At 42.7% G+C, this 15,926-nt stretch overlaps 1 protein-coding gene across 1 annotated transcript in view; it reads left to right on the top strand.

Moving 5' to 3' along the window:
* LOC138261648 (ubiquitin carboxyl-terminal hydrolase 12-like) overlaps positions 1-15,926 on the top strand; it is a 190,872-nt gene that overhangs the window by 66,933 nt on the left and 108,013 nt on the right. Inside the window, exon 3 of the mRNA XM_069210817.1 lies at positions 13,620-13,833. Within this exon, the coding sequence (XP_069066918.1) occupies positions 13,620-13,833 (214 nt within the window). The remainder of the gene's footprint in view (positions 1-13,619; positions 13,834-15,926) is intronic.

The raw sequence follows: 15,926 nt of genomic DNA on the forward strand, positions 1-15,926 counted from the left end.
AAAAAGTGGTGACTCAGTCAGTGCCGGGCACGTTGTAGGACTTTTTTCATTGACTTTAAGCCGTATTGCAAAATATAAAAAAAAGAGTTAATAGAGCTTTCATAGGTGAAACCTATTGGTTTTACCAATCTTTGTTTGTAATTGCGATCTCATTTTGTGTTTTTAATTCTTTTGTTCAGTCCTTTGCCACGTTTCTGTCATTCCATATTCTCTTCATAGACTGTCCAAGGCCTACGTATACACCTCTGCTGCAAGGTTCTGGTTGGCAGGGCATAACAGAGATGTCATTAGGCTAAGAATCCACTGGAGTGAGATTTGAGGACTTTCGGACCAAAATATGTGATGTGCGACTGTTAAGATCAGTGAGTGGGTCCACAGGGATGGCCTCAGAAGCGTGACTGCTAAAAAGAAATATAGTTTACACCATTTGACCCATTTGGTGGTAAATTTACATTAGATTCCACACCAAATGGCTGATACCTTTCATCAAACTCCAGAACTTCCAACAAATGAGTGTCTGTTCCCAGGACACTTGCAAACAGTGAGACGTGTGATGATATATCCAGATCATGACACTATAGTTGTCCCCGACTACTGTCTCTCCTCCCCTTGTGTTCCCACATAAGTTGATTTGCTCCATAGTCATGCTGCTATTCTGCTTTGTCCCTGCACTCCTTAATGTAGGGCTGTTTCTCTGTGGCACATTTCTCCCTCCATGCTGAGAGCATCGGCGCTGGACTCAGCAACGTTAGAATCTTAGGGTCTGATTTAGAGTTTGGCGGACGGGGATACACTGTCACAAACGTGACGGATGGGATATCCCTTCCGCAGTATTACGATTCCACATATTGTATGGAAATTGTAATACGGGGGACGGAATATCAATCACATTTGTGACAAAGTAACAAGTCTGCCAAAGTCTAAATCAGGCCCTTAGCATAATACAGTGATACTCTAAAGTACAGCCCAGGGGCCGCTTGTGGCCCTCCTGATATTTACATGCGGCCGGCCCCCAGGTCAACAGCAGCACTGTGCTGCTGTTTATTCGACTGAGCACTGGCACAAAAAATTGTTAAACGGGCAAGTATTTATTTGGAGTCTAATTGAAGTTAAAGAAAAGGAATAACTAGGGTGTTCTGGAACTCTTCTCTTAACTTAAAAAAACACCTTCATTATTAAAGACATCTTGCAGCAAAAATATAAAAGTATGATCTGTATAAAATTCAAACAGTGCATTTCATTAACCTGCAGAACCATTTCACCTTAGTACACAACATTATATCACTGCATTGACAAGTATTTTTTAAAGTGATAGTTTTCAAAAATGAATTTAGAAATGTTCATCCCCTTCCATCCTACACACCCTGACAATAATGTGAACTAAAAGACAAGTCAGTTGTTATGTGAACTCTTTGGGAGTGCTGGGTTTCTATGAAACATGATCAACATTATAGTTTATTAAATCAGACACAGAAGGTTTTATACAGCATACATCCTGAAGACATATTTCAAGCTTCTTATATGTGTTGATGAAGAAAAAGGAAAAAAGGAGGTAAAGTGAATTAAAACATTTGCCTAGGATCACACAATTTGGTTAAGTGGAGAAGCCGGGATTTATACCCACGTTTCTGGTTTCACATTGGGCAATTCAGACCCTAGATGTATATGCTTCACTTCCCCTACATACACTTTACCACTACCCCTCCATACCCCTAGCCCTCCGACCGCCACCATGCTGGCAGCAATGCGGCCCTCGGTCACATCAAAGACCAAATAGTGGGCCCCTGGGAAAATATTTGTGAGTACCCATGGTATAATAGGTGTGAATGTTGTGTCCTTTTCGTGCCACGATGTAGTACTGTAGTACACCCACTAGGTGGTGCCAGCTTGTTATAATGAATGAGGGCGCAGTTAGTTCTTTTAAATAAAACTAACTCTTTGAACTGCAGTCACTGGAAGTGCCTGCAGAAGATGCTGATGTAAGCAGAATGTAAGGCTTATTTATATCTGTGCACTTCTGTGGGGAAGAGGGAAGAAAAGCTGAAAGTCAGCGAAGATTAATGGCTGCTGGAGTACTGAAATAAAGTATGACGCATCCACAGATACCATCCGGCTTGGGTCGGCACAGAAACAGGCTCTTAGCTTGGGTAGCATTTTATTTTGTATGTTATGTATAATTTTCTCGCACAGCGAACAAAGATGGGTCCAGCCTCTCACATCCTTAAAGTGCCTCGTTCGTTGCTTTGCGCCGTCTTACGTTCCAGGGTCCCGCTGGCTGAGGGTGAGGAGGAAAAAGCTTTACATTTAGTGAAGCATTTTACACAGAACTGATAAGGGCACGTTCTGGACACATCTCCTTAAATAATGTAGTTGTAGTTTTATTGTTCAGATGGACCACTATAAATCCTGTTTCCGGCCAGTTTCTGTCCTGTTACAAATCACTTTTCAAGATGCATTTTGTGCAAATCTAAGTGGCGTGTGTGTGCCAACGTGCCAGAGACTGCATGCGTCACTTGCTGGCATGAGGCCATCTTTGGCTTGGACGTGCTGCCTTGCCTGGCTGAAAAGCACGAATGTGGACTGAAATGGACTTTTACTCTGTAAAGTAAGGTGCTGGAATTAGACTTGGTCTCAGCGTCTACCGCAAATGTATTTTCTGGGGGTTTCAGAGACGGGGTCCCTCCCGCTCAGGATTTCAAGGTGCTGGTGAGATTGTGTAGGAAGTAGATCTGCCATGCAGACACTGACCCGAGAAGGGCAGTCAGAGCTGAATGCTTGGGTACCATTGTCTCTTGCAGGAACACAGGGGGGAAACAACCTTCTTTTATGGTTTAGGGAAGAAAAATGCATCACTGTTGTACAGAACTTCCCTTCCTGCTGCTGCACTGGATCTGCAAGTTGCTGGAACTATAGTAAGCCTTTCTGCCACCTGTCCTCCTCCTCGCTTCGTGTAGTATTCACACCTCTCCTCTAGCAGGACGCCTGAGTTATTTGCTGAATGAGTGATAGAAAAGGTTCCTGCTCATTGTGGCAGACGTAGAAGACCACACATCTGCTGTCCGATTCCCTTCCTTTAAAAACTCGTGCACTGCCTCCCCTACGATGAGATGGCACGCTGCCCTTAAAAAAGAGGTCTTCAGCTGGGCGTCTGTGTCCCTTGGGGCATCCAGAGCCAGGTCAGCTTGGAGGGCCTGAATACAGCAAAGCTAACTCTTGTATGATCAAGCCCACTCCTGCTTTAACAGGTTTGAAATGCATGTAGCTAGTACATGAGGCTGTACTACCTTTACGTCCCCCGTACAGCTAGTACATGAGGCCGTACTACCTTTACGTCCCCCGCGCAGCTAGTACATGAGGCTGTACTACCTTTACGTCCCCCGCGCAGCTAGTACATGAGGCTGTACTACCTCTATGTCCCCCGTACAGCTAGTACATGAGGCCGTACTACCTTTACGTCCCCGTACAGCTAGTACATGAGGCTGTACTACATTTACGTTCCCGGCACAGCTAGTACATGAGGCTGTACTACCTATACGTCCCCCGTACAGCTAGTACATGAGGCTCTACCACCTTTACTACTCCCGCACAGCTAGTACATGAGGCTGTACCACCTTTACGTCCCCCGCACAGCTAGCACACAAGGCTGTACTACCTTACGTTCCCTGCACAGCCAGTACATGAGGCTGTACCACCTTTATGACATGAGGCTGTACAACCTTTACGTCCCCCACACAGCTAGTACATGAGGCTGTACCAACTTTACGTCCCCCGCACAGCTAGTACATGAGGCTCTACTACCTTTACGTCGCCCGTACAGCTAATACATGAGGCTGTACCACCTTTACATCCCCGCACAGCTAGTACATGAGGCTGTACCACCTTTACGACGTGAGGCTGTACATCCTTTACGTCCCCCACACAACTAGTACATGAGGCTGTACTACCTTTACGTCCCTCGCACAGCTAGTACATGAGGCTGTACCATCTTTACGTCCCCCGCACACGTAAACGTAAATTGACTGTCCTTTTTTTTTTTTTTTTTTTTTTTTTTTTTTTTTAAGCAACAGCAATGAATTTCGGCTAAAAAAACGTATTTTCTAGCTTAAATTGTATTCTTTGGTTGGAAATTTCTTCAGATAATCTTGATTTTTCTTGTAAAATAGCCCCAAAAAGCAATCAAAAGTCTCCCCTAGAGGGGAATTGGCCCAATATTTGGCAAGTATATTTGTTGACATTTGAGAGGTAAACCGTTTTTGATGTCTGTATTCTGACTTCCCCACAGCTCTGCTTGTTAGGCATATTTATGTTGCGAGTTGTGGAAGTACTGAAGCACTTGTACTCAGATATATTAATCTTTATTTAATGTACTTAACCCCTTCGATGCCAGGCCTTTGTTTGGCTATTTGGGGCAAGGCGCGCTTAGGCCCTCATAACTTTATGTCCACATAAGCTACCCACGCCAAATTTGCATCCTTTTTTTTTTCCAACATCCTAGGGATTCTAGAGGTACCCAGACTTTGTGGGTTCCCTTGAAGGAGACCAAGAAATTCGCCAAAATACAGTGAACATTTCGCTTTTTTTCAAACAAATGGGAAAAAAAGGGCTGCAGAAGAAGGCTTGTGATTTTTTTTCCCTGAAATTGGCATCAACAAAGGGTTTGCAATGCTAAAATCACCAGCTTCCCAGCTTTCAGGAACAGGCAGACTTGGATCCGAAAACCCAATTTTTCAACACAATTTTGGCATTTTACTGGGGCATACCCCATTTTTTGTGCTTTCAGCCTCCTTCCACTCAGTGACAGAAATGGGTGTGAAACCAATTCTGGATCTCAGAAACCTAAACGTTTCTGAAAAGTAGACGAAATTCTGAATTCAGCAATGGGTAATTTGTGTAGATCCTTCAAGGGTTTCCTACAGAAAATAACAACTGAAATAAAAACATATTGAAATTGAGGTGAAAAAAACAGCAAGTTTTCTCTACGTTTTACTCTGTAACTTTTTCCTGCAATGTCATATTTTTCAAAGCAATATACCATTATGTGTGCTGGACTCTTCTGGTTGCGAGGATATATAGGGCTTGTAGGTTCATCAAGAACCCTATGTACTCAGAACCAATAAATGAGCTGCACCTTGCAGTGGGTTTTCATTCTATACCGGGCATGCAGCAATTCATTTGCTGAAATATAAAGAGTGAAAAATAGGTATCAAGAAAACCTTTGTATTTCCCAAATGGGCACAAGATAAGGTGTTTAGGAGCAGTGGTTATTTGCACATCTCTGAATTCTGGGGTGCCCATACTAGCATGTGAATTACAGAGCATTTCTCAAATAGACGTCTTTTTTGCACACTGTCTTATATTTGGAAGGAAAAAATGTAGAGAAAGACAAGGGGCAATAACACTTGTTTTGCTATTCTATGTTCCCCCAAGTCTCCCAATGAAAATGGTACCTCACTTGTGTGGGTAGGCCTAGCGCCCACGACAGGAAATGCCCCAAAACACAATGTGGACACATCAAATTTTTCCACCGAAAACAAAGGTGTTTTTGGCAAAGTGCCTACCTGTGGATTTCTAGCTCAGCCGGTACCTAGAGAAACCTACCAAACCTGTGCATTTTTTTAAACTAGAGGCCTAGGGGAATCCAAGATGGGGTGACTTGTGGGGCTCTCACCAGGTTCTTTTACCCAGAATCCTTTGCAAACCTCAATCTTTGTCTAAAAAAACACTTTTTCCTCACATTTCGGTGACAGAAAGTTCTGGAATCTGAGAGGAGCCACAAATTTACTTCCACTCAGCATTCCCCCAAGTCTCCCGATAAAAATGGTACCTCACTTGTGTGGGTAGGCCTTGTGCTCGCAACAGGAAATGCCCCAAAACACTATCTGGACACATCAAAATTATCAAATACAAAACGACCTGTTTTTGCGGGGGGGGGCACCTGTGTTTTTGGTCCTGGGCTCAGCAGCCATCTAGGGAAACCTACCAAACCCAGACATTTCTGAAGCCTAGGCATCCGAGAGGGAGTCCAGGGAGGTGTGACTTGCGTGGATCCCCCAATGTTTTCTTACCCAGAATCAAATTTTGCTAAAAACTCCCATTTTCCCCACATTTCTGTGTGGGATCACTGCACCGGGACAAATATCCTACCACTCAATGTTCCCCGCAGTCTCCCGGTAAAAATGATACAAGTAGGTGGGACAAGTGTTTGTGACACGTAACAGCCAAAAACACGTAGAAATGGAGGGGAACCAAAGTGGGTCCAAAAGGGCAGTTTGAAAAAAAAACATTTTTAGGCTGACAAGTGCAGCAGAAATTTTATCGGTATAGATGAGACCGTGCTGGGTGGTAGGAATTTTTGTGGATTCCTGCAGATTCCGGAAGGTTCCATCACAAAAATGTGGGGAAAATGTGTGCTTTCCTGCAAAGTTGCAGGTTTGCAGACCATTGTGGGTAAGGAAATGGTCCGGGGTGCATGTGAAGCACACCACCCTGGAATCAACTAGAAGTTTAGTTTTCAGCTGTGTTTAGGTCTTGTGGATTTTTCTACATGGCAGCGTCCAAAAGTAAAAAAAAAAAAGTGCAGCCCTCACCATTCCAAGTGGGACGATTTTGAAAGTTACCAAGTTTTCATGGCCCAAATGTAAAACAAAAAAACAAAAAAAATCAAATGTCCTCTTGCTTGCCCTGGGATCAGATGTTTTAGTGTGTGGGGGAGAGCTGAAAGACTGTTAGCCCCTTCAGTTCGGGTGGGGGCATAACCAGGCCCATACTGGTTGGTAACCACCACCCCACTATTTTCTTTTCTTTTTTTTTTTTTATTCCCTGACATCTAGTAGACTTTCTGTCCCCCCGGGGTGTGGATCGGGGGTAATAGCTCAATCTGCCCAGTGGTGGACTGAACAACTTTGGCCCCATTTATTTGGGGTGGGGGTATGGCCCTAGTCTCTGTGGGCCTTCCACAAATAGGCCAATATGCCCCCAAGGGGGGCAGTTATGGCCAACAGTAATGTGCCCCCATGGGGAGCGACCCTTGCCCAAGAGGCTGCCCCCACAAACAAAACACACACATATACACACACCAATCCATGGTGTCTAGAGGTTTGTGCCCCATTTGGAGGCAGATTGGCCTAACAAAAATAGGCTGATCTGCCCCCAGGGAGGCAGAAATGGCCTAAATACAATATGCCCCAGGAGGAGCGACCCTTGTCTAAGGGGTCGCTCCCCATATATAAAAACATAAAAGTAAATAAAAAAAATATATATCCCTGGTGTCTAGAGGTTTCTGCCCCCGTGGGCAGATCTGCCTAATTATATAAGGCCGATCTGCCCCGGGGGGGGGGGGGAGGGGGGGCAGAAATGGCCTAAAAATTCCCCCCCCCCGGGAGTGGCCCTTGCCAAAGGGGCCGCTCCCCTTATACGTTAGTATAAAAAAAAAGAAAAAATTCCCTGGTGTCTTGTGGTTTCTGGCCCCCCTTGGGGGAGGTGGGGGACGGGGGGGGGGGGCAGATCGGCCTAATTATATTAAAAATAATTTGGCCCCCCGGGAGCGACCCTTGCCTAAAGGGTCGCTCCCCAAACATAAAAAAATAAAAAAAATAAAAATCCCTGCTGTATAGTGGTGGGGAGGGCAGAAATGGCCTAAAAATCATTTGCCCCCCTCCCCCCGGGGAGCGGCCCTTGCCCAAGGGGCCGCTCTCCTTATGCGCAAGTATGAATAAAATAAATAATCCCTGGTGTCTAGTGGTTTCTGCCCCCCCCCCCCAAGCGGGGCGAGACCAGCTCGTCCTGGGCACTCTAGGGGTTAATTACACCACAATTAAGGGGCCATTTGAAACATAATAAAAGCAGTTTTGTTAATTTCATATTTTTCGTATGTGATACACTACAAACGTTTCATTGTTTCGACCACAACATGTTTGGGATAAGTATGTCAAGTTCGGCATCGCCAATGCCGTTCACACCTAGTTCTGCTACTTCACCAATTTCTGCAGTATAAAGTTGCAGTGGTCCACCATACTGAAGTCCATTTAAGTATTGGCCGGGCACCACTCAATATATTTTTCTTCTGCAGCCCTTTTTCTTCTTCAGTACAACTATGCTGTGTAAAGCTCTGTTCGTACATATTTCCTTTCTACCTCTTCTTTGATGACAGCCAAACATCTTCACCTTTTCCTCATAAACAGATCAGTTCCATGTGTATGTTGTCCATAATGTCTGCTGCATAGTACTAGATGAGCGCCTGCTGCCCACTACTTCACCTTGGTCAGTCCAAGATCTCCTACTGCTACCCTCCTCTCTTCTATTGAGCACAAATTTACTGCAGCCCATCTGTGGACACAGCTCCATTGTTCCATCCTGCCCTTCACCTCTGTTTTATTTCTACCAGGGATATCTGTCTCTTAACTTTTATTATCTTGACTGCTACTTTTTCATTCTTCGTGTGGCACAATCTACCCATTTTCACCTTAAAGCAACCACAGACATTTAATACAGCATACCCCTAATGAGCCCCTGATGCATCAAGCTCCTCCTGATTATCCCTCACTACACATTGTAACACTCTCCTCCTGATGACCCTTACTGCTTCTTGCAGTGGTTTTCGGTTGGCCTTTTACTACACTTTATAACAGCTTCCTACCAATGGTCACCATCTACTCCTTTGAACAGCCTTCTTCTGAAGACCCCCTCACTAGTAATTACAACAGGCACCTCCTGTTGACCCTGCGCTACTAAACTGCACAAGCCTCCTACTGATGATCCTTCAGAACTCTTTCACTGGTGACTCTAGAGGGCGGCAGATAAGACCTATGGGGCTCTATTGGTCCTGCACTCCCTCTGGGCCCCATCGCAGTAGTTCAGTGTGCCAGGAGGGTGCACAAAATTAAAATATAGACACTGCACCTTGCCACACACATTGATTTATCTAAATACCAAAGCAGTGTTGGTTGTTTAAAATGTTAAAATCTGACTTTGTATACCTATATGTACCCACAGAGTCTGATTTAAACATTTTATGTAATTGTGTATGTATTCATATATTATCTCCTTTGTAGGAGGCCCTGTACCTTTACCTGTGATCCAACATGCGCTCCCCCTTAAAATTAATTCCTAGAGACGCCGCTTTACTCATTGCCGAAGCCTCCTCCTGTAGTCCCTTCAATATTCCTTGCAATAGAAATCTCCTAATGGCCCCTCACTTCTCCCTGCTACAGCGTCCCCTTGAAGGTCCCACACTACTTATTACAGCTGCCTTCTCTATTGACCCCCCCATTACTCTTTGCAACAGACTTCTCCTGATGACCCTTTATCACTCATTGCCGTCTCTTGGTGATCCCTCACTACTCCTTACAAAGGCATCTTCCAAATGGCCTCTTTCTATTGATTGTAACAGCCTCCTACTGATGACCCTCACTAGTCATTAAGCCCCCTCCTGATGACCACTTACCACATATTGCAGTAGCTTCCACCTGATGACTCTTCACTAGTCATTGCAACAGCCTCCTACTGATGACCCTTCTCTGTTCATTGCAAGAGCCTCCCACTGATGATCTTCACTAGTCCTTGCAAGAGCCTCCTACTGATGACCCTCCATAGTCCTTGCAAGAGCCTCCTACTGATGACCTTCACTAGTCCTTGCATCAGCCTCCTCTAATGACCCCTCTCTACACATTGAAAGAGCCTCCTACTGATGACCCTGACTAGTCCTTGCAAGAGCCTCCTATTGATGACCTTCACTAGTCCTTTCAACAAACAGCCTCCTACTGATGATCCTCACTAGTCATTGCAACAGCCCCCTCCTGATGACCACTTACCACATATTGCAATAGCTTCCACCTGATGACCCTTCACTAGTACTTGCATCAGCCTCCTACTGATGACCCCTCTCTATTCATTGCAAGAGCCTCCTACTGAGGACCCTGACTAGCAAGAGCCTCCTATTGATGACCCTCACTAGTCCTTTCAACAAACAACCTCCTACTGATGATCCTCACTGGTCATTGCATCATCCTCCTACTGATGACCCCTCACTACTCATGACAATAGCCTCCTGTAGATGGCCTCTCACTGTTCATTGCAGCAGCTGCTTGCTATCTCTCACTGCTCCTTATAGCTGCCGCCTCCTGATGATCCTTTACTTCCCCTTGCAAAAGTCTTCTCTTGATGATGCCTCACTGCTCAGTGCTACTACCCAAGCTGATTACTTCTCTCTACTCATTTCAGCACCTGCCTCTGGATGACTCCTTGATACCCATTGGACCAGCTCCCTTGTGGAGACCTCTCACTGCTCATTGCAGCAGCCTCTTCCTGATTACTCCTTGGTACTCATTGCAGTAGTCTCCTCCTGGGAGCCTGCTGAAATGCATAATGTGCGTTTATTAGGTGGAGGCTACTGTAAAGAGTGCGCATTCCAAGATCCTCCTCCTGATGACTCCACAGTTACCCTCTTGCAACAGCCTGCTTTTGAAGATCCTTGGCTATTCCATACAGCGGCCACATCCTGATGACCTCTCTCTACGTGTTGCAATATCTTCCTCCTGATGACCCCCTCATTACTCATTTCAACCCCATCCAACTGATGGCCCTTCGCTGTACTTTGCATAAACCTCCTCATCCTTTACTACTCATTCCTACCGGTACAAAATGTTTCCACTTTTGCCATGCCTAGAAAGATTATCTCTAGTAGATCTTACATTCCTTCTTCAGACATCAGATGGATAATTCATAGCGTTCAACAGGTCGGTCTGTCTGCAAATTCCTTATACTAGAGTTTATTTTCACTGTGCTTCACTCCTCCTTTCCATGTATTTATTGTCTTCCCCTCCTAAACCGCACGTCTTCTCTTCACATAGACCTAAAGGCGACTTTCAATCCTCAAAGCTCAGCATGCCGAATCTCACTTGAGGCGCTTTTTAAGTCTAGTATCATAACACTTAAATGCTTCTGACCAGAGGTCTGCATATCTTCAAAAACACTTGCCCCCTGCTCAATAACCACACATCACCCTTACCAATCAAGATTTCCATGACATAACTTTCATTGCCACATTTGAGTAACTGTTGTTTTGATCCCTTTCCTTCCCCAAGGCACAAGGTCTAGAAGATTTGGGCAGAAAAGTAGAAATATTGATGATAGTTCTAGGCACGTCTTCACTGTCCTCCCAAAGTCCTCTTTTATTTTCTCAAGTCCTACTATAGTACATGTTTTGATGTGACATCTGTGGAGAACTTCTGTTTCAGATCCTGTAACAACTAAAAGAAGGAAATAAACAGAAAAATATGGATTCCTTTTCTTAGCAGTTGTGAGTATATCCCGAAAGGAGGGGTGTGGAATTCCTATAGTCCAACGACCAGGGCATATTATTTAGGGTCAAGGAAAAAGCTTTTATGTTTATTTTGTCCTTGGGACCAGCAGCAGGCCCAACCCTCTGCAGCACAAACACTTTGGCTGCCAGTTTACAGGGAGGGGAACAGTCTGCAGTTGAGGTAATTTCTATGTCCATATGTTAATGCAGTTCAAACTTGTATTTATGGTTTATTAATGCAAAGCGTTAATTATTAGGGTGAGCAATCTAAAAAAAAAAAAAAAAAAAAAACTAAGGTCACACTGAACTACTGACTGGTGCCAGTAAAAACGTGTGTACACGTTTGAAAAGTTTAACAATATGAGGCTACGTATAATGCTTCCAGAAAGCTCTCTGATTAGATACAGATTTTTGCAAACGCTTGTAAGCAAGATTGATGATTCTTTGCTTTCAAAATAAAATGTTCAGAAAAAATGCAAATAGGAAAAAAATGCTTTGCTAAATTACGGTGAAATTTTAGGTACTATTTCTTTGAAGCATCATTGAGTAAACTGTGTTGGTGCATGCTAGAATTTCCCCAAAAATATTCATAATGGAAAATCAGTGTAACAATTTTCAACACGATTATGGGAAACATGAAAATAAACAAGCACTGGCAAAGCCAGCGGATCAAACGTTAGTGATTGTTCTTTTAGTTTTGTCAATGCGTGTCTTGTTTTGCCATGGCTTTTGTAACGCTTTATTGTCGTGGGAGCTGCCAGGCCCTCACCATAGTAACAAACATTGGCAAGAAGCAAAAAATACATTGTTGGTTTCAAAAGCATTTGTTGCCTCAGTAGTTCCTGGCACTGAACAAAACTACTGCGTGCAATTATGCTCCTTTTGCAAGAACAGAATACTGTTACTCGTAGTAAAGCCAGCCGATAGATGGATAGAAGTAGGATTTTAATAAAATCAAAACGCCAGTCACAAAAGTGCACAAATGGTATACGTCTTTGCATTAGTGGCTTTCATGGATTCACAAGAATTCACAGAAGTAGACCAGGAAATCGTGTTCCTAGAACATATTTGTGAGCTGTATTTTAGCACGGGCAAATATGCATGTGTAGATTTGCTTATGCAAAAACCTATTGAGCAATTATAAGTTCACTTTCCTCCATCCACTTTTTTTACCTAACCTTGGAAGAACTTCTTCTTCTGCCCTTTTCAGGAGTACATTTCCAGCCTTTCTCAGTATGGGAAAAGATTAGAGAAGAGCTGGTGAAAATCCTTAATACGTGCATTTTAGTAGGTTTTCACAGACTCAAAGGCATTCCAGTCCTGGAACTATTGCTTACTGCTTCCTCCAGCCCCAGTAGGTAAATCTGTGGAAGGTGGCAAAATAAGGAAATTGCTACAGTATGGCTTGAAATTGCTAGTATTCAAGCCCCACTATAGTATTGGCACTGGCATAATAAGAGATGCTGTTATCAGAGTGCTTACATAATTAGATTGCTGCCATAATTTGTTGCCACACTACATGACACCAAAGGGAGAAGTAGATTTTGTTTTATAGGACAATTAAATTTATGCAGCAACCTGTCCCATGGACAGTAGATATTAAATTCCACACCCCTAAGGAAGCTTTGCATGCTTAGCATATAGTCTGTAGCACTCAAATATTTCCAAAATGAACAAGGACACACTTCTTTCCATCTCAACATTTTCACTCGCTATCCCTTGCCATATTCTTAAAACTGTACTTCCTTTAGCCTCTTCTTCTTTTTCACATACCCTAACTTCCTCCCGCTAGCTCTTTCCAGTCAACCTTGTCATGCCAATCATCATCATCATCAGCAGCTGCACACTTGAAAGACCCCAGTTATAGTCATAGTAAATGTATACGCCCAACTATGTTGTTACTTTACTTGTTTGGCTGTTGTATTTAATTGTGTGAATTTCTACATTTTCTTTTTACTTCTTAACCTTGTTCCATGCCCTTCATGTGTTCTGGGTGGGTCAGTTAATGGATGCTCTTAAAAAAGTTGTCCAAAGCTTATTTACTGTATGTGCTTTCCTACTGTTAGACATTGTGATTGCTTGAAGGCCCACAATCAGCTTTACAGTGCTTATCAGCAGACATTTCCACTCTTAAAAATGTGCACATTGGCCGAGTGTATGACAATAGGGTTAACAGGTGAGCCTATAGCTGCAAAACAGTTTTCGGTACTTCATGAAGGTGACTTGTTGATAATGAGACGATGATAGTAGGATGGTGTGACTATGAAAGATGTTTCTGATAAACAGTATTTTAATTGAAGCACTGTTTTTTTTCCCGCAGTTTGGCAACACCTGTTACTGCAATTCGGTTCTACAGGCTCTGTATTTCTGTCGCCCATTTCGGGAAAATGTTTTGGCATACAAGGTTATCCCGCGCAAGAAGGAGAGCCTCCTCACATGCCTCGCTGATCTCTTTAGCAGCATTGCCACTCAAAAGAAAAAAGTGGGTGTGATCCCCCCAAAGAAATTCATTTCCAGGTTGAGGAAAGAAAATGGTACGTATGAGTTAAGTGTTGAATAAACTCTTCTTGCAGATTTTGCTTTTGGGTGATTGTGCGTTGGATGTGGAGCGGCATTGAATACTAATTTCTGTATTTTCTTTCAAGTATAATATTTACTTTTATTGCAGCTATTGCTTTAAATCTTTGGTCTGTCAAGGAAATGGATATTCAAATTTAAAAAGCCTGTGTGCATTTTTTCATTTGTTTCAAGCACTCTGCAGCCTCCTCCTGTCTCTATTCTGAATATAGGGAGAAGTGTAGGAAAGTGCTAACTTTTTAAAGCGCTTTAAGAGCACTGGAGGGCTGATATGTTCGTGACATGACCAACTCTTTTCACCGGCTTAACAAGGCACATACAGGCCTCGAAAAATCATAAAAATGTTACTAGACCTATAGGTTGAGTAACTTGAATAATCTACTCGACCTAAACTGTAATCTACCTGACCCGTAAACAGGTCTCAAATTGTGTGATCCTAGTAAAATATTTTAGTTTACAGAGTCTTCTTTTTCTTTATTGTCACATATGAGGGTACCTTCAAATATGTAAGCTCAGCATTTCTGCTGTACAAAAAAAACGTATTTGTTTGATTAAATAGACTAAACGCTTGCTTTATGTAAAAAAGAATCTAGCCCACATATAGGGAACACATGATCCATGAACTGCCTCTTAGTTTACTAATAGCATTGCCATCAGGGCAGGAGTGTTTCTCAGTTTGTTTAAACACTCACTTTTACTGAATATAATACTAAAGCATTATGTGGTTGCACACTGTCATTTATAGACAGAACATTTCCAAGAAATGTCCAAAAACCTTCCCACTAATTTGCAGCTTTACTGATAAAACTATATAATGTATTAACAATCTGTGAAAATCAGGTTTCAGAAAACAAATATATTCTTTGCACATAGCCAAGTAAAGTATTCTAATTTGTTTTCATGCTATTCTAATATATTTTTTTCATCACACAGAAGTACCATCGGTGGGCTTTCACAACTACTGAAATATATTTTGGAAACATTTGTACAGTTGATTTAGCTATTTAACAGATGTGTATTAGATAAAACCTGACAAAATCCTGGAACTCTGCAGTAAGAAGGAAAATTAATTGTAAGACAAACTGACTTTTGACCTCTGTCTCTGAACACAGACTAGATGTGACAAGAACAAGATTTAAATGCATCTTTACTGTTCCTTATTGGGAGACTACTTCTAGGGCCTGGAAACAATTGTTCCAGAGTTGGAATGCTATTTGAATCGCTGCACCCTCACAAATCTACATATTTAGGCGTATTCTCCAGCTCCTCATAAATCTCTTCTCACACTGAAAAAGCTTGGACATTTACTGTTGAAAGCAGGCGGAGTAAAAAGTTGTCCAGAAATGAAGAAGGTTTGGGAAAAGTGAATTTGCAATCGACCAGAGGATTTTCATGAGAGGCAAAAATTGAATTCTTAAAAGTTTGTTATGGTAGAATTTCCAGGCCCACATCTGTTAGCTCTCGTGAATTCCTGAAAGTCAGCAATCTGCACCAATTCGGGTGAGCTTTTGTGACTTACTTTCAGGAACACATGATTAATTTCCTAATGCCCCAAAATGTTTTTTCACTGATTCACAATTATTAATCTTTGTTTTTTATTATTGGGTTGGGTCAAACAAGTTTAACTAAGTGATGCCTCAGAGAAATGTTAGCTAAAGCTGTTCAAAAGTTCAGCAACATTTTTTTTTTTGCAATGTTTTTGGGTACTTTTTATTTTGAAACCAAACAAAATCACCTGTCTTGCCTTCATGCTTCTTCGAGTATTTGCATATAATCAGGGAACATTCTGGGAGCTTTATAAGTAGCCTAATTTGTTAAATTTTGCAACTATACATACTTGTTAGGTCAAGCATACGGAACCTCTTATCTATACTTTAGAATATACTTTTTTGTGTGCTCTCTGCTTTTTTATTTGTTTGTTTCAGTGTCCTTAAAAAAATCCTTGCTTGCTAGGGGGCACTCCTTCCTCTTTGTCCCTCCTTTTCCTCAGTTGTACACTCCCCTGGAGCATGGCCCCAGTACTTGTACCCTTCCCCTTATGCCACTATAG

This window comes from Pleurodeles waltl, chromosome 2_1 (genome assembly GCF_031143425.1).
Source record: "Pleurodeles waltl isolate 20211129_DDA chromosome 2_1, aPleWal1.hap1.20221129, whole genome shotgun sequence".
Taxonomy (NCBI): domain Eukaryota; kingdom Metazoa; phylum Chordata; class Amphibia; order Caudata; family Salamandridae; genus Pleurodeles; species Pleurodeles waltl.